The 22,803-nt window shown below is 44.7% G+C and overlaps 1 protein-coding gene across 1 annotated transcript in view; it reads right to left on the bottom strand.

Annotated features, from left to right (window-relative positions):
- The window catches only part of LOC119449468 (hemicentin-2-like), a 549,353-nt gene that overhangs the window by 399,615 nt on the left and 126,935 nt on the right, over window positions 1–22,803 (bottom strand). Inside the window, exon 3 of the mRNA XM_037712679.2 lies at window positions 12,293–12,403. Within this exon, the coding sequence (XP_037568607.2) occupies window positions 12,293–12,403 (111 nt within the window). The remainder of the gene's footprint in view (window positions 1–12,292; window positions 12,404–22,803) is intronic.

Raw genomic sequence — 22,803 nt, 5'->3', positions numbered from 1 at the left:
GTGGCTTAGCGGCTATGGCCTCGCACTGCAAAGTACGACGTCGTGGCATAAAACCCCGGCCGTGGTGGCGAAATTATGAGGGCAAAACGCAAGAACGCCTGTGTGCAGTGCAGCGGGGAACACGCTAAAGACCCGTGGTGGTCAAAATTAATGTGGAATCCCCCAATACTGCTTGCCTCATAATTGTATCGTGGTTCTGGCATGTAAAACCCAGGAATTTAACTTAATTTAATTTATAAGCATCACTTCAGGCAAGCGTGCCATACAATAACGCTAAGAGCGATGTCTGATTGCTGAAATGTCCGCTTAAAACCAAATTGTACGTCACTGATAAGATAAAAGCAACGACTAGCATCACAGTGTCATGAGTCTTGTTCGGCAAAAAACTGATTGTTCTTGCTGGAAAAGAAAGATAACTTTAAAACGCGTATTGTATGAAGTATTTTGTTCAGTTCTGTTATAAATCGGTTGCTGTGGAAAGGTTCAGGTAGAATCTTCCTTCTTGGCTACTCCATTTTGCTCTCTTCTACAGAAAAAAATTAATAATATCAAATACAATAAATAAGTATAAAACAAGTTGTAATGAAGGTAACAACAATCACGATAAGGGTGCCGCAAGGGCGAGTCCGCTCAACATTACATGAGTATTTTTTCAGCTATAATAAAATACTATAAAATCAGTCGCAAACTTGTTTGGATATCGGTGCTCTAAATCTTTTGCCCCCTTAACCCTTCCCTGTGGGCAGTGTAGCGAACCAACTGCAGTCCCGGTTAACCTCCTTCCCTTTCATTTATCATTTTCTCTTTCTCTATCTCTCTTGTGCACCAAAGGCAGACAATGACCTTCATTAGTCTCAGAGTGGTGCATTTAGTGAGTCATTTGAAGCCACCAGTGGTTAGTAGCCCGTCTTCCAGTAGAGAGATGCGAACACTCGCACTGAGTTATGTCACATGTGCAATGAGAATAATGCCCTCTCAATTTTCATGATACTTCACTCACGTTTCAAATAACCATTCTGTTGGCAAGGTATTTTCGCTCCCTCCTTTACTGTTTGCGTTAGCTCTGAGGTTAGATGTAACCGCGACAGTTCAGACAAAAGAGAAAATAATGCAGTGGGGCAGCGGTGGCAGGCAATCTTTTATTGCATTTGTTTTGTAGTCACAACATTTAAAAGTAATAATTCGCAAACCCGCGACGAACTTTCAAAAGAATACGCAGACTTCGAGGCTATTACATCCGTCGGTAATGAATTGCATTCAGTCAAGGTCTATGCAAAGGAATCACGCTGAAATATTTGAGCCGAATGTGCACGCCTGAAAGCAACACCAACGGCTGCTCATTTCGGAGCCCTCGTTTGGTAAATGCTGAAAACATGCGACAAAACTACCAGCCTGTTGAAGCGCATTTTTAAAGTGCAGCTCTCTTTTCCTACACCCTCCCGAGTTTGATTTCGCTGCTGTCTATTGTCTTCTGCTATAGGTCGGTCACTATCTCGGCGGACATATTTGTGAAAGGTTATAGGTACGCCTAATGCTAGTACCAACGAACGGGTATTAGCAATCATCGTACGCTGACCGACAAGGTATTCTGTGTAAGCGCTCCTTCCTTTTCTGCGTAATGCATAAATAAATAGCCACGCAAAATCTGAAGATAGCATGCTGGCTCGGAGGTATCCCTAAAGCACATCAACCTGCTAAGACAATAGCACATTATATTCAACGGGTTCTTTAAATTCCTTTATTTTTTTAAATTTTACCCTTGTGTACATGCTACTTGATGTGTTCCCATTCTTGGACAATCCTCCAGAAAGGGTATATGCCACTGTGCCAAAAGAGGTAACGGAATTCTTAAAGGTAGTTAGGTACATGTCGTGCTTCTTTGTGCATACACCTGTAATCGCCATTCTTCCCTTGAGCTTTTCTCTTCAACATCGCCATGAAAAACCTTCAAGAGCATCTAGAGAAGATTCCGCACCTTCGTCACGCAATATTTGCGGACGAAATTCCCATCTAGACAACTCGAGGCTCGAATAGAGAACAGCAGGACGCCCTGCAAGCGGTGGCAAACGCTGTCACCAAATACGCCAAAGAGTGCAGCCTGGAATGCTCCCCAGAAAAATCCGAGCTCCGCGTTCTCAAAAAGAAATACAGAAGAAAAAGCACAGGTAGAGAGGCCATAGAAATACACCTCAATCAAAAACCTAAACCCAGAGTCCAGACACTCCGCATATTAGGTGTCTACACGCAAGATAGTGGTCGCAATAACCACACTATAAACGCACTAAGAGAAACTGCCTACAGCGTAGCTCGCATGATCAATAGAGTTGCAGTCGCAGACATGGCATGAAGGAAGAAGACCTACTACGCTTGACTACGCTTGACTATTACGTAGAGTCACGTACGCGACACCTTGTCTGAACCTAACATCACCAGAAAAAGCCCAAATAAACGCGTTACTGCAGAAAGCGCACAAACAAGCCCTCGGCCTTCTTCCAGGCACCGGTACAACGAAACTTCTATCCCTTGGCAACCACAACACCTTAGAAGAACTAATTGAAGCACACCGACATGCGCAAATCACACACCTCAACCTCACTAGAACAGGCAGAGCAACTCTTCGAAGGTTGCAATACCCCGTGGCGACAATCAACAAGTACTCCTCAAGTCCCTACATGAGTAAATAATGCTGGCCCATTCCGCGTAACATGCACCCGGAATATCACTTGGGCAGGAGAAAAGCACGAGCGAAAACAATATAGAAAGGAGATACGGCACTCTCTCCACTGCTCGCTGGACAGATGCGGCCATGTACCCGATTGGAGAAGGCATGGTAATCAGCGTGGCTGGACACAGACAGCAGGAACTGGTATCTGCCTCCGTTCGTACGCAGAACGTCGCCGCCGCAGAAGAGGCCGTCATTGCCCTCGCCATCCCGGCATCGAGACAAAATGAACTATATGTTCTTACAGACTGTCAGTAAGCATGTCCGAGTGAGAGTGACTCAGGAAAAAAAAAAAAAAAAAAGAAGTGCTCAGTCACGGTTAGAGTTTGGTGAATCATAGGAAGGGTGACTTGCAAAAAAAAACAAAAAAAAACATGATGACTTGCAAAAATGACTGTAAATTGTGGTTTCAGAATGATGCTGACTCAGCCAAAAAATTTTTGAGTTGCGGTCCGAGCTTGGTGAATAAAGGATGACTTCCAAAAATGACTGTATAATATGTTCACGGTGACGATGACTCGGCAAAATTAAGTGCCGAGTCACGGTCCGAGTTCAGTGAAATAAGGATGACTTGCAAAATTTACTCATTAGAAAAGTGACTGAGCAAAAAAGTGGTCGTCGTGTCATTTAGCGGCGCTCGGGCTTTCGCCTTCAAGTTGTCTTAGTTGTAGCATAAGGAACCCCAGTTTTTATTTATTTATTTATTTATTTATTTATTTATTTATTTATTTATTTATTTATAATACCTCAAGGGAAGATTAAATGAGGGGTCGGTACAGTTATAGTGAATACTATAACAATGATGAGCCCAGTAGTACAAAGACATTCCTTTTAGTTATCGCCGATACACACGCTTTATTCGTTGGCGGATTTGAAGCCCGCAGGGTCGGCGCTTGAAGCAGTATGGCTTGGAAGGTAATTCCAGTCACGCGCGGTAGGTATAAAAAGGGATTGTTGGAACGTTGTGGTATGGGTCCGTGGACGGACGACAGCATTCGGGCGGGTGGTGCAGGACACACAATGAACGGGTACGATGAGTTTGTTTTAGGCGGTAGCGAATGAAAAAAAAAATAACTTGTGATAAAGATATAGTCGAGACATTCTGCGACTATCGGCCAGGGCGGGTAGACCAAGTTGCGATTTTAGTGCCCTGATACTAGAGTTATAAGAACAATTACCCCGGATGAATTAATCTAGTAGCAGGGTTCTGGACTGAGTGGAGTGTATTAATTAGGTTTGATTGGTAAGGGCCATACATTGCCTTGCATATTCAAGTTTCGGACAGACAAATGCTTTGTTATGCCAACAGCTTAACATATAGGAGGGCGCATAAACAAGATTGCGACGGATGTGGTATAAGACACGGTTTGCAGAATTAGCAATTTTATTAACATAATCGGTCCAAGTTAGGTCGCGTGGGATGTGAACACCGAGATGCTCAGTGCCCCTGTCTTCCGCACCGTGCTCCTTTTGCCATAAATTACCAGCTTGCCCAAGCTGCTACGCTTGTGAGTTTTTGTTCCTTTTTCACGACACATATTTAATAGCTGTCAGCTTACCGTTTAGGTGGAAAGTGTTTTTAATGTTTGACTGATACTTTAGAAACCACTTACGCTAACGCAAACACTTCCACACAACGGTAACATTCCAATTTCAGATTAGTGCCGCCAGTTTTTTGAGACATCATTTGTAGTGATGCGTACACAAATGTGTGCACATGCGAGTACGAAGACGACAGGAGGTCGCTTCTTGCTTGTGCACATCGTCTTTTGTCGCTGGTTTTAAAGTTCAATCGTGGAAAGAGGCATTGTGATTTATCGCTTTTCCGATGCCCTGAAATATATATATATATATATATATATATATATATATATTGCCGACATTTGAAAGAAAAAAGTGTTAGGTGACAAGTCCATCAACTTAGTTCTTAGTACGGCCTTAAGTTTGCCGTTTGGTGTGGCTGAGGGAACATTGAAGAAAGTCAAATGTGCCGCTCAAGCGTGCGAAGGGGACCGGGAAATAAGGAGCGGCAAGAAAGTAAAGAAATAGAAAGTAATTCCGTATATTTATGGCATTTCGCGAAACATTATAAAGGTTGGGAAGCGCACCCAGGTAGATTTTGATTTTTTTTTCCGCATCCAGAAAACGTGTATCCCTGCGCAGAAAAACTAGCGTGGCCTTCCATTAAAGAGGTCAATACAAAACAAAGCGTAGAAATCCCTTTACACAGTGCGCACAGTCTGCCGTCTACGAAATGCCTATTTCTTGTGGTAAAGTTTAAACTGCCCGATACTCTCTCTACGCCGAGAGAGCGAGAGAAAGCCTAAGGAAAGACGTGTAGGTTGACCAGAGAATATCTCCGGTTGGCTACCCTGTACTGGGAGAGGGGGAAAGGGACGCGATAGTGTTTGTGTGGGCGCTGTCACACAGTCTGCGAAGGCGTTACATAGTGTTAGAAAGTGTCAGCGTACAGCTATTACGTTCTACGTCAAGCAGTGCACAGTCAGAACTTGTGACAACTTGTATCGGCCTAGAGAGTATTTTTACAATGAATGAGAACCGTGCAATTCAATATCATCTTGGTATACACTGCGGTGACTATGGCTGCAAACGCGTCTTCGACAGATACAAAATTATTCCCAGAAATTATATATATATAAACATATATAGAGGTATGTGTGCATGCGTGTGTGCATGCATGAATTAATGCATAAATACAAGCAATTTTTTTTTGCTTTCAGTGACAAAGCTCACGGTTTTAAGGAAATGCCACCCTATATAATTGACAAAAGAAAAAAAAGAAGCTATTGGTATCTGTGTCCACATGGTTGTATGGATAAAAATTTTCGTTTTGTGGTTAAGTACCAAAACCACCATCTGGCTAGGAGGCACGCCTTGGTGGGGCACGTCGGATTATTTTGATCACCTGAAGTTCTTCAGCGTGCTCCCAATGCATCGGTAGACGGGCGTTTTTGCTTTTCGTCCCCATCGAAATGCCGCGCCGTCACGACCGGGATTTGAACCAGCGAGCTCGTGCGCAATGCGCACGAAGCGCAATAGCTACTAAGCCCTCCCGGCGGGTGTGCTGCGTGGCAATCGGCATAAACATTGTTTGCCAACAATATAAATGTTCACTTGAAGTATAGAGTGCCCCGCTTGTGGGCATTTTCTTTGTGAGTCAGTTTCACTTCGTCTTATTCCTGCGCTATTCGCCCGTGATGCTGAGGGAATTATGAAAGCCTACACAGTGAAGGCGTTTAATACAAAAGAGTCTTGAACGTGCGGTCTTCAATCAGCACATTTTATTTCTTACTTGCTCGCTTTTGTGCACGTTCCGAGCTAAGACCTCTCTATATGACGTGCCATAAAAAATTACCGAGCGCGCCGTCTAAATGCCGCCGAAATATTGTTGTTTCCCACTGACTTATTCGAGATGCTTCTTCTGTTGCGAGAAAAACGTGCATTAGTTGTGCATTCTGAATGCTTAGTTTGTACTGCACGTTCATGCAAGCTTGATGTTTCGAGGCATTTGCCACATCCTGCGCTAGCTACGAGGACTTAATGGTATGTCAACGGTGGGTGGGGATGGTTTAAAATGCTCCGACAATATCTCAGGTAGATAAATGATCTTACAGGCTGTCACAAAAAAAGGAGAAAATAGTCCTGTAATTTCTGCGTTAAAAAACGAAAAAGAAAAAAGAGCTACGATTCACGTTGTTATGCACGAATGCCAAAATAACGGTCGCCTGAAGTAATTATAGCCGTTATTCGGTTGAGGAACACGTGCTAGCAATAACAAGTGCTTCCGGTGTGTCTGTTGCTCTCTACACGGTTTTTTATTTTTTTATTTTTTTGTAGATAATACAGATTTTTTTAACAAAAAGACTATAAGCGTGGTGAACGTGGCATTTTTGCAGACGAGTTCCTAGGCAAGGCGGACATATTTTGCCGCTAATAACGTGAGCTTCAGAAGACAAATTAGCAAAAAATCTATTAATTATATTTGTATTAGTGCCTTGGAGTTATTTAATGGTGAATGTGAAGGTAGGCACATTTTAATGCACCTTCGCTGTTTAAAAATATTGAAAGTCGCGCCTAATTCGAGATATTTATCACAGTATATTTCCACGGTAAATAAATCCACACAATATCGAAACCGAGCGCCACGGGAGCGCAGAAAAGGTGGCCCCGCCACCATCTCAGACCGAAACGCCCCATGACAAGCAGCGCGAGTAAGTTTGAAGCCGAACGTATCGGCCAGTCGCGGTAGCTACTTATACGGCACGATTTGCCTGGCAAGCATGTGCCGCTGTGTATGGGGTCAGGATTTGCCGCGGCATGCTGTCGTTCAAACTTCACCCGAACACTTCTGTACGGGGCATTGCCGTCTGACGCGCAGTGGCACGCGGTCTGTCTCAATATTGTCTCGATTGAGCTGGGGAATTTGATGATGAATACCTCGAATCAGGTGCGATTTTCGAGAGAGAGAGAAGGGAATATAAGGAAGGCAGGGATGCCAACCAGTAACGAGTCCGGTTGACTACCCTACGTTGGGGGAAGGGAGAAGGAAATAGAAAGAAGGGAGACAGAGACAGAGAGGGGGTGTAGAGACGTTACACAGACAGTACTAGAGAGTCAAAGGCACTCGCACAAACCGGACGTTCTCAGAAAGCGCAAAAGTGCCTTCACTGCCTTCTGGGCCAATGATAGGTGGGGGCGCTGTTCTAGTATAGTCTGTTTACTCTGAAAACGATCATCTAGTTTCCTGATTGCGTTGAACATAGATTGTCTTTTGGCTTCAAAGTGAGGACAACGGCACAATAAGTTTTCAAATTTGTAAAAGATGGGTGTGCACGAAAATGTCACTGCCTCCTAATTTGGAATTTAGACGACTGCCCTCAAGCCACTAATAAAAAAAGTTAATGAATTAATTTTTGTTAATTAGTCTTCGGAAGCTCACGTTATTAGCTGCAAAGTATATCCGCCTCGCCTGTGAGCTCGTCTGTAAAAACGCCACATTCGCTGCGCTCATTACTTATTATAAAATTTTGTATGGTCGAAAAAAAAAGAAAAAAAAAACTCTATAGTTTCTCAGCTTCGAATGCGGAATGAAAAAACAGCTAAATGCTATTTCCACACCACAGAGTAACATGTACTCTGTAAAGCAAGGGAAAGAAAAGAAAGTCACAGACTTTTCAGGAAAGCGCGAAATAAGGTTTAGCAACGACCAGTTCACATTTCATCTTGCGCTATCATGTAACCGTGGCAAGATAGCAGAGACATCGGTGCCACTTTAATAATGACGCGCTTGTTATGAGCACAAATTAGCTCATATAATCCGTAGAAACCACCAAACTCAAATAATAAATAAATAAATAAATAAATAAATAAATAAATAAATAAATAAATAAATAAATAAATAAATAAATAAATAAATAAATAAATAAATAAATAAACATGCCTCTTCTTATTCGCACGCAATGTTCTGAAGTTATCTCCGAACAAAGTTTACTTTAGCGATGCAATAATTTTACGTGATTACAGGGGTCCTCATTTGTTTTGCAACGTACGAGGATTGCTGCAACACTAATCACAAACCCGCGGCTTCTATTACACAGCTCATAAACGAGGTATCATAAATTAAATATTAGAGAGAAATTAAGGCTGCATATTAACTCAGCATAACAAGTTGTTTCACAATCTTAAGCAGGGGCGGCAAACGCGTCAAGAGGGAGAAAGTAAACGAACAGTATCAAAGACCATCCCGACAGCTTCCTTGCGAATTCATTATGCATCGCCCTTCTCGGTCGGCCCAAGAGAGTGGCTGGCCCGCAGCGCTTAATAATTTTGCCCGTTGTTGTCACGAGCACCCACCCACTGACACCGCCGGGCGGGCTTCGGCCGGGTATTTTTGCAGCAGCAGCAGCAGCGTGCTCCGCGCCGCAGGCCAACGGCACCTCAGCGGGACGCTTCTTCCTTTTTGTCGCCGCCACAGCGAGAGGAGCTCGACCGCAGGCCACGCGGCGTGGACGCGTCACTCGCACGAACCCGCGTGCCAACTTTAGGCGGCACGCAATTATGTAACTCGTCAACGTCGCTCCGCCGGGCACGCTGACAACGGCGGCTGTGGCACACGCCGCGGCGGCCAGGTGTGCGCCACGGGGCATTCAGCGGTGGCAACGCACGAGTGCCTCCGAGCGCGCAAAAGAGCGCGCTCGTGACACAGGTAATGCGTCCCGTCGCACGAGCGCGCAAATGATAATGCTCCCCAATCTGTTAAAAAGGACGCTCGCTAGCCCCAGCAGGCTGCTGGGCCGGCCCGCTTCCGCGACGCTCATTACCGGCGCCACGAGGCATGCGTCGCGCCGAGGAAAAGCGCTGAGGAGTGTGAAAGCTGCGGGCCTCGGTGCGCGCACGGGAGGGCCATTGGCGCGTAAACTACTCGACTCTCGGCGGCGCGAGGGCCGTCCGCGCTCAAGATAGAAGACAATAACGATGATGAACAGGCATCCGCTCAGCACGCGGCCTCACGTGCCAGCTCGTCAAATATGCATCCGCATCATGCCCGTCCTCCCGATATAGGCAGGCGTCGTCCGCGGGTTTTGAAACTCCCGCCGCGGCCTTGAAGTGGTTGCGATGTCGTTGCGCGGCGAGAAACGCGTCAGCGTAGCCGGTAATCTGGGGCTATAATCTAGTGCTGCCTTTTGCCTCAGCGGTGTCCAGTGCTGGGAATAGCAGTATAGGGCTCTAGAAAACCGAGTTGAATATAACGCCTAGCTCAGTGCACGCTTTGTTTGCATCGTTCTCGTGGGCAGGCCAACAGACACAAGGACGAGATTAGACATAAACCAGGAACTGAAGATGACATTCGGAAAAGTTAAAAACTTTAGAATATCCGTAATAATAATTATCATTTGTTAATCATTATTTTGTCATAATTATTTCCTAAAAAAAGACACAGACTTGATCAAGGTAGCGATGAGTCGCAGCGCGCTTTTCAGTGCAGCAGTCATTATCAGCATCCCTCTCACAAAGACGGCTATTTGCCGTCTTAGACGCCATTCAACGAAGAGTCGTAGTCATGCCGCTGTCTGTGTCGCCGTCGCCTTGCCGTCGTCGTCGTTTTCGTGGCAACGAATGCTTTTCGCCTTAAATGACTCAAGTATGCCAAATATATATGACTTCCTGTTTTTATTTTTTCGCCCATAGAACAGTCTCATTTTGTGAAGCAGCCACCTGCATGCAGCTTAACGGCGTCATAAAACTATTACTATTCGCCTCCAGCAATCCTTCCCAAACTGTTTTCATGACGACAGATCTGTATATTTACCTTTAGCCACCAAAACAAAAGGCGAAAAAAAAAAAACAGGGTTATCTCGGCACACTATACAACCATGAAGGATTTTTCGTAAAATATTGCCTATATAGCGTTCGGATTCCTAACTGTGTTACACACTGGGGATTTAAAAGCTTGGTGAAAGCTATACTCGCGGACAACTTTCTGTGGCAATGAAGAGAAAACTACGGGCGCGTGGATGCTGCACGTGTGTTACCGCGCCAAGTAGTCCGGCGGCGTTTGACAGTGCTTTTGGCTGCTCGGAACAGACGCTGAATCGACGCAGCTTCCACGTGCGACGGTTTCGCGTTTGCCCAGACGCGGAAGGGAAATGCCCCAAAATAAGTAAACTTTTACACTCAGTGGTGTGTTCTGTCTGATTTAACTGTTGCTAATAAGCTGTTAATGTTTTCTCTTCCCCACCTTAAATGAGCCTAGATTAAAACACGGGACTCTTTTCAGTAGCGCTCTCACTTGTGCGCGCTTTGCTTCCGTAGCTTCCCCTTCATTGCCACAGAAAGTTGTCCGTGAGTATAGCACGCATGGCACGCAGTCTCTGCGGAAAATTCACGGACTGAAGTGGCCTTTGTCGATGAAGCGAGCCACTATCACTGACTGTCCAGAAGAATCATGTCCCTATATCAACACGACTGTTAGCAAGTTCAAGCAAAGCTGCATGAACGAGAAAAAAAAAAATTCGTCGGCCCTGCCACTCCGTGAATATGGTTAACCAGCGAAGCTGAAACGTGCGGCCCCGGTGTTTATCACTGGGTTAATCCTGAGGGTTCACTAAAGTATTTCTCAATTATGAGATTACACACCCGTTCGACTGCGACGGAGAGAACGACGTCGCTGTCGGTATGCCCGCGAATACACGCAAAGTGCCTCGAGCGGCCAGTCGTTCGGCAATTTTGCGTGTATTTGCGGGCTTCTTTCATGCTCGGAAAAACACTTTTATGTAGCACAGAGAGCTGTATCGGGAGTTTTTCATGTTGCTCTAGAATTTTCTCATTCACGCTTTTCATATAATTACTACATTTGAGAAATTGATTAATTAATTAAGACTACGTAATTAGGCGGAATGCAAAAAATAATCTGAGTATCTCCAAGCAACTACCAACAACATTACCTTGGTTCTGTCCAGCTACGTGGCGTTTGCATATTTTTAAATCTTGGTGCATGATAGTCGGGACGTCCTGTATATTTGGTGCAGAAACTCATTTGTTTACTTGTTACAACGCCTCGCTGCGACGAAGACGAACTCGCTACAGTGTTAACAATAGCGTGAGCGTCTTTGCATCCAACACCGTGGAATGTTTTACCTTGTGTACTTTCCAGATTTTTTTTTTCACAATGTACATTTCGTGTCAATGAGATACCACACATTTCTTACATCATGGGCAAAATTTAAGATTGAAGACGACAATCTTTCTCATACTACTCAAGTTGCAGCACAGTAAAGCAACACAATCTGCCTCACGGTCCGTTTGTGGGCACACATTTACCTCTAGACAAATCCACGCCGGCGTAAATTGTGGGAAAAGCGTCATCACCAACAGCAGCAAATCGTCCCTATGCACGTATTGGGGGCAGCAAGCGCGTCGCTCAATGCCAAGCTAGGTCACGCCACCCCATACAGACGTGGTGTATAGGGACCGTATAGGCGCGCACACAGCGAAACCAAGGTCCAAAATGTTGTCGAGCTAGAAAACGTGCAGTTGAAACACGTATTTTTTTCTTTATTATTCAAAGCAGAAGTATCGCTGCTACCTGAGCGTTTCTTCTGCGAGCACGCTACAACCATCAAGAGTTACCGGCCGCGAGTGGGTCACTTTTAAGCGAGCTCTAGCAGCTGACACGACGCAATATGGCAATGCCGATGCTCTTCAAGTGTGCACGGCTTTTGCTACCAGAGACTTTCTGTTCACGGCATGGGTTGGCGTGAACGTCTCGACTGCTTCCATGATTGTGCGCCACGTCATCCTCGCACGCCATTCATTCCACTCCATTCGTCGAGTCTCTTGCTGCACTAATTAAGAAAGTTTTCACCGCTGTATGGGATAACGTGACCTCTACTTAGATATATACTTAGACTAGCTATAGTGATATAATATTAACGCTCATTTTTCTACAATATACACAGGTTTAATTTCATTGCCGGGGTAAATTCATTGCCGCTAAGACACCCAGGGGAGTATGCGCGTGAAATATTTACGGACATTCAGTGCACTCACCAGCTTTGACTTGGCACACAAGTGTAGCCACGTCCCCTTCCATATACGGACCAGCCGTCTCGTTGACGATGTTGCCACTTTCATCCCTGATTACCGGAGGTTCCAGTGGCCCTGCAAGTTCAATAAAATGGAGTTCATAAGAGATCCCGCCATAAATTTTAAAAAACACGACATGTAACCCAAAAATTCGCTCTAGAAGTGTGTCTATAAACGTTTCCAGGCACTCAGTGCCTACTTCAGAAGATAGCATTGTTACAATCACTACACCATTTTTGAGCAATATCAGCTTAAGCCTCCTTGCATTATTTTCATTTATTCTAGGAAAACTAAGACTAAACGCTTCTGAAAGGGCTGCGTCAAGCTGATCATTGGTGACATCTATTCTGTTGGACTTCAAAGCGCTTGTATTTGAGGCCATCGCATCTTTAAAAAGATATGAATGATGTTACGATGGTGCATCAGCTGCCACGTTTCCTAGCCTTTATGGTGGATCCGTCGTCCCATGAGTATTCTTTGAGATGAAGACACGCAAAATTTATTTGTTTTCTTTTTTTCCCGTAGCATGGAGGTTAACTTCAAGGAAGCACCCGACATTCACGCTATATTGTAAATGGCAAATCTCAAGTCTTTCTTTTTTCTGATATGGTTTTGTTTAGAGCATTTCATTGAGGAATAGCTAATGTTATTTAGGTTTAGTAATGGTACGAAATTTCGCTATAGTAATCAAAGTATTACCAGTTTTGCTGAAATTTGATGACACAGGCAATATTTCGTACGTGCGTTTGCTTTTCTTGCATACTTTCATTGTGCACATAAAGGAATATGCGGGATAAAGCAGATAGAAAGTGTTACAGAGCGTTTACAGCATGGTTTACAGCAATATTTTGGACAGAGTTCCAGGACGCGGCGTTGCGTAGACAGAAGGGCGCAGTCACCAAGCATTAGGTACCATTTGACTTCCCGGGGCCGGGGAGCTTCGCCTAAGCGGCATCTACCTGCCTCTGGTTCGTCTTATGGCTGTGAACATTTCTTTGAGCGCGCAAGTATGATTACGAGGCATAGAAGTAGGAAAGCACGTGAAAGTGCGGAACCGTTTCATATGAAAAAAAAAAATAAGTGACCACCCACATATATATATATATATATATATATATATTTCAGAGCGCGAGATTATTTCAGAGTGCAGACCAATTTAACTACACATAGTCATTTACACATTACGTTGACATAAACATGAGTAGCAATGCTGGTTGCGCCATCTTCCGATGCTGAGTTCAACCACAGCCATACGAAGTAACCAACAATGAAACCTATATTTTTTCTGGCATTATTGCCTGCTACTTCGTATGGTTGTGGCTAACAAAAAAGTTGCAATTTCGCCCGAAAGGCGAAGCATCGATTGCTATAGCAAATTATCAGACAGCTATACGAAGTAAATATAATAGTTTTATCGGCCGTATTATTATACAAACATTCACTTACTAACTAAATGAACAAGCATGGTGTCACGCACGCACAGGCAAACATAAACACAACTCACTCGATAACCGCGGGTACTCGATGTCGAAACGCTGGCGCGAGGAAGAGTGGCAGTAGCAGCGAGTGAAGTAACCTTCGTGCTGCCTCTCGCCTCAACGCGAACTAAGCGGCGAGAATACAGCGCACACAAAACTATCAGCCCTCGGCACACATAGACTCTGTACCGATCGCAGATCGCTTGCAAGATAGGGCCCGCGCGGCCGCGCTCTGCCGCGCTCTGCGGCGCCATACGCAGCCGCCGCCGGAGTATACGCCCCCCCCCCCCCCCCCCCCCCCCCCCACCCCCACCCTTCCTGTGCGTGGCGCTCGGTAGAAGACGGCGCGCTTGCTCACCGCATTCCCCCCTTGCGCGCACGACATCGAATCCCCATCCTCGGCTCACCCTCACACGCTTTCACTCGCAACCACAGCATATATACGGTGCGTGGCCACGATGTTTGCGCACTTGGACTTTATACAGAACATCACGGCGACGCCGATGATTACGACGGAAATGCACCTAGGGTGTGCTTTCGCAATTTCGGATCCCCTTATTCTTCTCGCTCATTGCATAATGAGGGTATGCAATTTGGCAGTATCTATGCCATGAGAGAGCACACGAGGGTTTACTGCCCAGTTACCTGCTCCTAAGCTCACGTACTACGTGACGCCTGTGATTAAGAAAGGACGTTCCACGTCCACCGGCTTAGCCGCAAGCGGCGCTGGCTAACACTCCCACGGCTAATCTTGTACACGTACACAAATATCCAAGAAAGTGGACTGGAGGATGGCCAACGTGCTAGCGTAATTGTTAAAGCACGACAAGAGTAATGAGGAAGATGTTGGTTCGGCTCCCACCTGTGGCAAGTTATCTTTTGGTCCACTTTCATTTCCCTTTACCTAATTTTTTCTGCTTTTCCGCGTAAGATAAAAATTAGCTTCCTCTATGCTTTATTTGGTTTCATTGTATGTTACTTCGTATAATTGTGGCTAACAAATCCTTTTATTTTTGAGTTCAACCACAGCGCGCGAAACTTCTCTTGAAGTGATGGGCTATGCGCTACTTAACTGTTGGCGTGAAGGTGTCGGTAGTAGCATAATTATAAATGTATGCTCGTCCTTTTATTTTCTTTCGACGAGAACAGCATGCATCACGAAAGCTTTCTGTCAATTTGCTATTGAATAAGGCTCCACAAGATGTCGCCACTACTGTGTTATCGGTATTTGGTAAACAATACGTACACTGGCAGGCTAAGGTAAGGTTATATTTTCTGTACGCGACCGGTGTCTCTTTCCGCCGCACCTCCTCGAGCCAGCACATTATTAGCTGCACCCTGCATCACGTGTTCTTGACGTCAACGAGAGACAGTAGCAGCAGGGGCGCGTCGCAGTGTCTTTGTCTGGCTTGTAGCAGTGGACCCTCTACTACTGACGTCGCTGTTGGCTTCAACGTTGCCGATACACATTTATACGCAGAAGCTCCTTAATCGCGGCATGATGACGCGTCTAAACATAGTGGTATCACACGTTACTCTGTTTGTTTCCCAGCTGCTACTGCAGCCATCAGTGGCGTTGGGGTGACAGCTTCCACTGGTGACTGTATATATATATATATATATATATATATACTGATGATGGCCCTGACGACTGTATATGTTAATGAGTGCTGCGACTCTTTCATCTATTGGAGCAATGTCGCCGACACCAGCCACTAGGACTACGAAGAGAATGAAACGACATTCGAAGCGCAAAAAGATAGGTGTCCATGCTTGAACGCTCGTTTGAGTGTTTCGCGCGGAGCCCATGCACCAAACTTGGGAATGTTCGTGCGGCCGTGTTCGAACGCGACGATACGAAATCATCGCAGTACGGTAAGGGTACAACATTTGCTGATCTCGAGTATTCTTATCTCGCGACAAGCAACCTGAAGTGTGATAGCGAGTGTGAATGGAGTCTTTCAAAATTTGCTTCCTCCGCTGTGTTCTGGCGCTGCTCTCAACTGTGGAAAGCTTCAGAGCATAGCAGCTGTAGGGACATGAGCGGCAGTTTGTGCAGAAATTGCAGTTTATGGTGTGTGTGGTTGAATGTTTGATAGATTTGTTGTATCTGGCAGGTCAAGAAGTCTCTCAGCAGCCCCAAAAGATGAAACTCCTGTCGCGATTAATTAATACACTGAGTTGACTAGCAGCATTGCGGTGACGTTATCAGAGAATGTGCCACACAACGGCAGATATATTATAATTTTTTAGACATGTCGCAGCTAAGCTGCAGCTGATTAAGGAAAAAGCAACGGCTTCTTTGCAATCAAACTAGCTTTCTGTGTTAAAAGCATCCCCCAAGAGATTTTTAGCATTGATGTACTCTCCTTAAATATAAATTAGTAATAAATATTTCACAAACTTTTTGATTGTAAAATTTACGGCTATAACATCAACGCTATGTTTTTAGAGCACATATCTATAGGATATTTTCGGTTGCTTTCTAGGCGATGCTGTTTCTGTAGCTCTTTTTACGTCGTTTAGAAGAAAACCTAGGAACAAATGAACATGAAAGAAAAAAAAATACAAAGGCGGTTTAAGGGTAAATGTCAGAGAAATGCGTTAGCATTCCGTCGCACCCTCTTGAGGCCCCGGATCCGTGATTTAAATCGCGTTCACCGCATTGCAAGGTGCCATCCTGTTCAGAATCTCACTCGACAAACGCCCTGTCTCTTCGAGGAGTGTATAGTGCCACAGACGGTGGTTCGCCACCGCCAGTATCACTATATATATATATATATATATATATATATATATATATATATATATATATATATATATGTACACCTCTATTGCGTTACCGGCTTCCAACACTTCACACACATCACTTTTCTTCCGGTTTGACTCTCCCAACGCTAACGCATTAAAAAGGAAAACAACGAAAAACAAAGACAAAGCGGGTTTCGCTCCCCGATTGCGCGCCATAACAGTTCTGTTTTCAACCACGCTTTCAAGGGACTGTGCGAGCTCCATGCGCAAAGCGGCTGTTGCACACATTTCACGCGGCATTTCACACTTTGTGTGCGGCCGCTAAGTTCTTGTTAGCGGGGAGCCTCACGTCCAGTCGCCTCCAGCGTGACGCAGGTGTAGTCAGTCGCGTCCGACAGCTTGCTGTAGCTATAAGCAATTTTAGAGAGCCAAACTACCGGAAACCGTGGCACACATTTTTCATTGCGGCATCAGGCGAACCCAGACCGCAGCACGAATGTAACGGCCCCCTCGAAGAAATGTCCTGTGTCACATATGTGGGCTAGTCTGGCCATTTGGCTGACAGAGTTAGTTCGTTGGCATGGGGGCATGTTTGACAGCAGCGCTGCTGTAGCACGCAGGTGGTCAACCGTGTGTGCAATATCTTTTTTTTTTTCCACAGTATTTCGAACTTCATTTTAAACGCTGAAAAAATAACTGCGCAAATGCTAGCACGTTGTAAACCACTTTTTTCAACGAGCAAATGCTTCTCTTGTTTTCGCGCTAAACCAGCCGAGCATATATGATGCCTATGGAGGTATGCATAATGAGGTGGATTTCTAATTAAACTTCTATCTCTCTCTAATCTTATCCACGGTAATTGTTTGACAACACTTGCATTCGTGGGAGGTCCAGGAAAAAAGATTCAAAGTAGCGCTTCTCTTGCTGCGACCCTCTCTCCCGGCCCTATTACTCCCCTTAGTTAAATAAACGAGAATGCGCATGGCAATAGCACGTGATCGCCAAAACTAACTTCGATCAGACTGAGTGAGGTTTGTTAGGAAAAAGTTGTGGGGGGGTCGCGCGGAAACATTGTGTTTTAGCCAGGTACTCAGCGTTAGGGCAAGATGAGATAAATGAAAATAAGAGGGAGAGAATGACAATAATGACGATCATGATAGCGACTCTTGTGCACATGCAGAAAAAGAATGGAACCTCTCCTCGCAGTCGCACATCCAGGTAGCTCTTTCCCGGAAAATTCACAAGGGCCTTCATCCCCTGATAACACACGCATTTTGGCCAGCACAACGAAAGCCTTGCTTAGACTTGGGCTTTTCACATGGAACGGAAAATTCACTGGAAAAGGTGTGAAAAAAAAAGAGAATAGTTCTGCGGCTGTAAAAGGCATGGTATTCATTGATAGAAATTATGAAAAAGTGCGCTGTAGAAAGTCCCGTGGAGTCTTAATGGAAAGGGCACCACAAAGAAGTATGTTTGTAAGGAAACGTACTAGTTTACCGGGATGAAGGTTCACTTGAAAGCAACAATAGGATTCTGCTGAGATACAGCTGCAAGACCTTTGTTTACCTCGGTGATAAATGTTCTCACGAAGCAGTGTACAAAAAAAAAAAATAAAAGAAAATGAGGCGTTGGAGCATTCTTGCTAAGAGGGCATTATATTATCTGCGTGATGTCAAATGGAGTACTCGAATGAAGTTTATTGTAAAGAGGGGCTTAGTGATTAACAGAAGGAAAGCAGACTGCATAGCCTGCCACATTAATAATAGATTATCCGAAGAGCACAAATTTAGCAATACCACAGTTAAGGGGTGATTAAGCGTTGCAAGCACTCTCTTCCCGAAAAGGTATCATGGAAGGCGCGAAGCTCGAAGCCGGAGGTCACCGTCTTCCTTGTTATTGCCCTTCACTGTCCTTCTTATGATTGATTGACTTGAAGACAAAGAACGTCGCTGCCATTTATGTTTTGATCCCAATGGCGTGATGAAGTTTCTTCGGTAAACTAGACAGTCGCAGCACGTTAATGGCCTAATACAGTCGCTTCTGAATCACGTATACATATCGCGCCACTCAAACAAGAAGGGCGATGCTGCATGCTCAGCAAGACGAAATACTGGCCCGTGCATACTGACAGTTGAAATCACAGAATCGCGTGACGCATGCGAGAACGTGAAGGCACTGCTGAAGATACGAGCGCACATTCTTGATGTTCAGAAGCCGCTCGCTTTATAACTATTGAACACCGGATCACGCGGCTTCATAAAATCTATCTATCTATCTATCTATCTATCTATCTATCTATCTATCTATCTATCTATCTATCTATCTATCTATCTATCTATCTATCTATCTATCTATCTATCTATCTATCTATCTATCTATCTATCTATCTATCTATCTATCTATCTATCTATCTATCTATCTATCTATCTATCTATCTATCTATTCATTTATTACGCGCTGGCACATGAGCGAGTAAGCACCCTCAGTTCAAGTTACCAGTTGCAAGTCTGGATGGCTCGTTTTCCCTCACCTAACATCCTGAATAAGCTAGAGCCGGCGTAAGTTCGCCAGGTGCAAAATTAGCAAAATTATACCAACGAAGACGCACTTTATGACCACCTGGATGCTTAAATCGCACTACTTAGTGCGGTTATTGGCCAGCGTATTGGCACAGGCTGATCCCGAAAGTTCTCACGAGCGAAGAGCTTGATCTATTCAAGCCCTGATTTTTGCTACAGCTCCCACGTTTTAGTAAGAGCGAACATACTGTATACTGACGTCAGTGGCCTGGACTACCTTTATGCCTTCTCGGATAACTAACCTTATAGCTCTTACACTGACATGCCATTTTGAGCTCTTAATGGACGTAAAGTGTTCGCCGTTTCCTATTGCGAAAGCACCGAATGAAAGCGCTTTGATCATCTGAATAACCTTTCACTTGTCACGTAGTCAGGAAGCGGGCCAAGTATCATGCTCAGTTCAATTTAATTGGAAGTGCATAAGTGTTTTGTAGTATTCGTATAAGTTATTACTTGTGACTACGAGTGTGAAAGACAAGCTGGCAACGACATCCGAATGGGGCACAACGCCCATCTGACTGAAAAGGGAAGGGTTAGGAAGGGCTTATAATTGGGAAAGAAAATATACGAAAAAAATACGCCAGCAAAACCAATTGGGATGAGTTGGAGCTCGACAAATAGACTGTAATGTCAGCTGAAAACACATCCCCCAGAGCTGCTAAATAATTTAGACGACTTCAGTTCTAAACAACGAGAAATATTTCAGGAAACTGTGCTTATATACAGGTATGCTATTAGATGTGTAATATTTGCTAACTATAGAAATAAAACCACTGAGATTAAATAAGCAGAATAGTCGACAGCGCTGCGATGCCTTAAGAAAACTTAAGAGCACTGCACGCTCGATCACTGCGGAAGTCATATGCACTCGTTTAAACAAGTACATTCGAGGTCAAGAATAGTCACGGACGAACGTTGTACGAGTACGTTTCTGCCCATGTGCTCAGCATTGTAGAATGATGGCAGGAAACTTTTGGCACCCACTTCAAGCCGAACGCGTTGGTCCTCTTACGTACCCTTTTCTGTTTCAGTAAACCCCCCCTGATTAACATTCGCACGTTTATTAAAGCACATAAAAATAGACAATGACTGTACTGTAGCGAAACATGAGGTAGACAACTACTGGATATAATAAAAAAAGATGAGAGAAATCCTAAGCACTTCTTATGAGTTGTGAATGCGAAACCATTAATGTACAATTGAACGCCGTTGAGTGGTCCTTCGAGTTATGAACTCCTAGCAGGCAAGCGAGCGCGTTGAGACGTTTGGCGCGCTTTGGTTTGACCTTACCAAAACCTAGTTAGAACGTAGGTGAGAGATTGCTCCGGCAAGGAACGCGCGGATAACACAGGCTTCCGAGAGCGAGGGTGACGTGGCGTCGCAGCGATGAATGGATGGATTTTAGGAGCGTCCCCTCTGGAACGGGGCCGTGGCTTGTGTCACCAAGCTCTCGTTATTATATTACATGTCTTACCGCTCCTTTAAAAAACACAGCTACGAAGAATTTTCATCACGGTGACGATAGAGTTACTGTATAGCCTCACTCCCCTCAAGCGACACCTGGCGCGCAAGAGCTACAGCAGGTGTTCCCCTTTCGTCCGCTCTGCTCTGTCGAGGCGCGCTCGTGACGTGGCGTCGCAGCCGATGGCAAATTACGTGCTGTTTCGTTCCTACAGATGACAGACGCTGGCTTTTTCGCTCAATGGGCCATTTGACGCTTTCGCATCAAAAAATCACCAAGCTCTTGTTATTGTATCATATGCCTTACGTCTCTTTAACAAAACAAAAAGAAATCTACGAAGAATTTTCATCACGGTGACGATAGAGTTGCTGTCCGACACCGCGTTGCAATGCCGACACCGCATTCTCCCGTGTTGCAATGCCGACAACGCGTTCCAGCAGACCCGCTCCGTGAATGCGTCTCTCTCTCTCTCTCTCGCTCTCATTTTCTTTATTTCTCTCCCGAGCATAGCGCGCAAAACCTCTTCTTCACCTGGCAGAGCATTGGCACGAGCGCGTGCGAACGCGCCAGCTGTGGACGAAGACGCGACGCTCAAACGAAATCATATGGTTCGCATAAGTGCACGTGCTGCAAGCATGGCTGTATAGCCTAGTGTCTACGACGCTCGCCTTGGGACCGTGGGTACCCTGGCTCGAATCCCGCATTGGCAAGAAAATTTATTTCCTTTTATTTCTTTCTTCAGTGCTGATGATGATAGTTTCTTGATACAAACCACAAATTACGGCTGGCTTGAACAGCTTCGCTGCTAAAAACATGGTTCAAGACACAATTATAAAACCTACGGTGTTCTGTTGAACAGCTTCGCTAACGTTACTTGGGACATCCTATAGACCACGCCGCCGCACGAGATCCGTTGTGCAACTACCCCTTGGCAGCTTCCCCGCAAAAGGAACGGTGTGGTACGAACTTACTCATAAGAACAGATACTTAATTTGATCTTACCCTTAAGTACCAGACAGGAGAGCCCGCAAAATGATTGTCAATTTGGTCCCTTCTTTGCTGACTTCAAACGTGGAGCCGGTTGGGTGAGACATGGTAAACAAAAATTGCGAATTAATGGCTCAGATAAACCGGGCAAAATTGTTGTCTATTCGCGTGATGTATAAGCAAGGTAACTTTTATTTTATAACTCTCAATAATTGTATGTTTCAAAGCAAATTCGGGACTCTGATGCAGGTTGCGTCCGCGACCGCCGTTTGCCTTCACCACCGCCGTCACCTGAAAACCGTAGCGGAACTCCCTTTAACAGCTTCGCTGTGATGAAGCAATACCCAATCATTGGGTGAATGGAATATATTCTAGCACAACACATCGACACAGTTTGAGCACGAACTGAAGAGCGGCGATCCAACACAAGAACTGCCAAGTCGTCGTCGTGTATTCTGTGGAAAGTATGGTACAATATGTCGAACATTTCTTGCTATAGTTGCCTAAGCTTGCAAAAGATTCTTAATTTCTACCGAACGGACTAAAGCGTATAACGGCGCCGCGCATTAGCGCAACTGGAAGAGCGTTTCCTCGAGGAACAGGATATTATTAGGAGAGAGGTGTATCGGCTGCTCTTTCCCGATTCCTTTGCAATTGCGAATTGCAGGGCGAATTTACGGGCCTGAATGTAGACACACGCTGGCGGTGCGAGGTAGGCTTGATAGTGTACTGCGTGAGTCGTTGCGCTCTTCATTTATTGCACGTTTCTCTTGCATGCAATGCGCTTTATACCGCGATGGACGCCGCGCTTACCTATATTTCATGCTCTATCTTTTTTAATTCTATAACCCTTTCATTATAGTATTTTAGAAAACGATGCATGAATAAATGGAATAATTATGCAAGGTTAGGTCTCCTAACTTATTGTTCATCTGGGGAGGAGCATGAAGTTGGCGCCAGCAAGGAGGTGAAAGCGCACGTGAAAATTAAGAATTACAAAACAACAAAACACCCCACCACCAATACTATTGCTACAGCTACTACAGTGGTAATAATAATAATAATAATAATAATAATAATAATAATAATAATAATAATAATAATAATAATAATAATAATAATAATAATAATAATAATAATAATAATAATAAACATTTACTACAGAAAGTGACAGTGCCTGTAGTACAGGACATTCGCTTGATTACTGGAGATACAGAC

The sequence above is a fragment of the Dermacentor silvarum genome, chromosome 1 (assembly GCF_013339745.2).
Source record: "Dermacentor silvarum isolate Dsil-2018 chromosome 1, BIME_Dsil_1.4, whole genome shotgun sequence".
In the NCBI taxonomy this organism is placed as follows: Eukaryota; Metazoa; Arthropoda; class Arachnida; order Ixodida; family Ixodidae; genus Dermacentor; species Dermacentor silvarum.
Note: the sequence above shows the minus strand (reverse complement) of the source record. Positions and strands in the feature narration are given on the sequence as shown.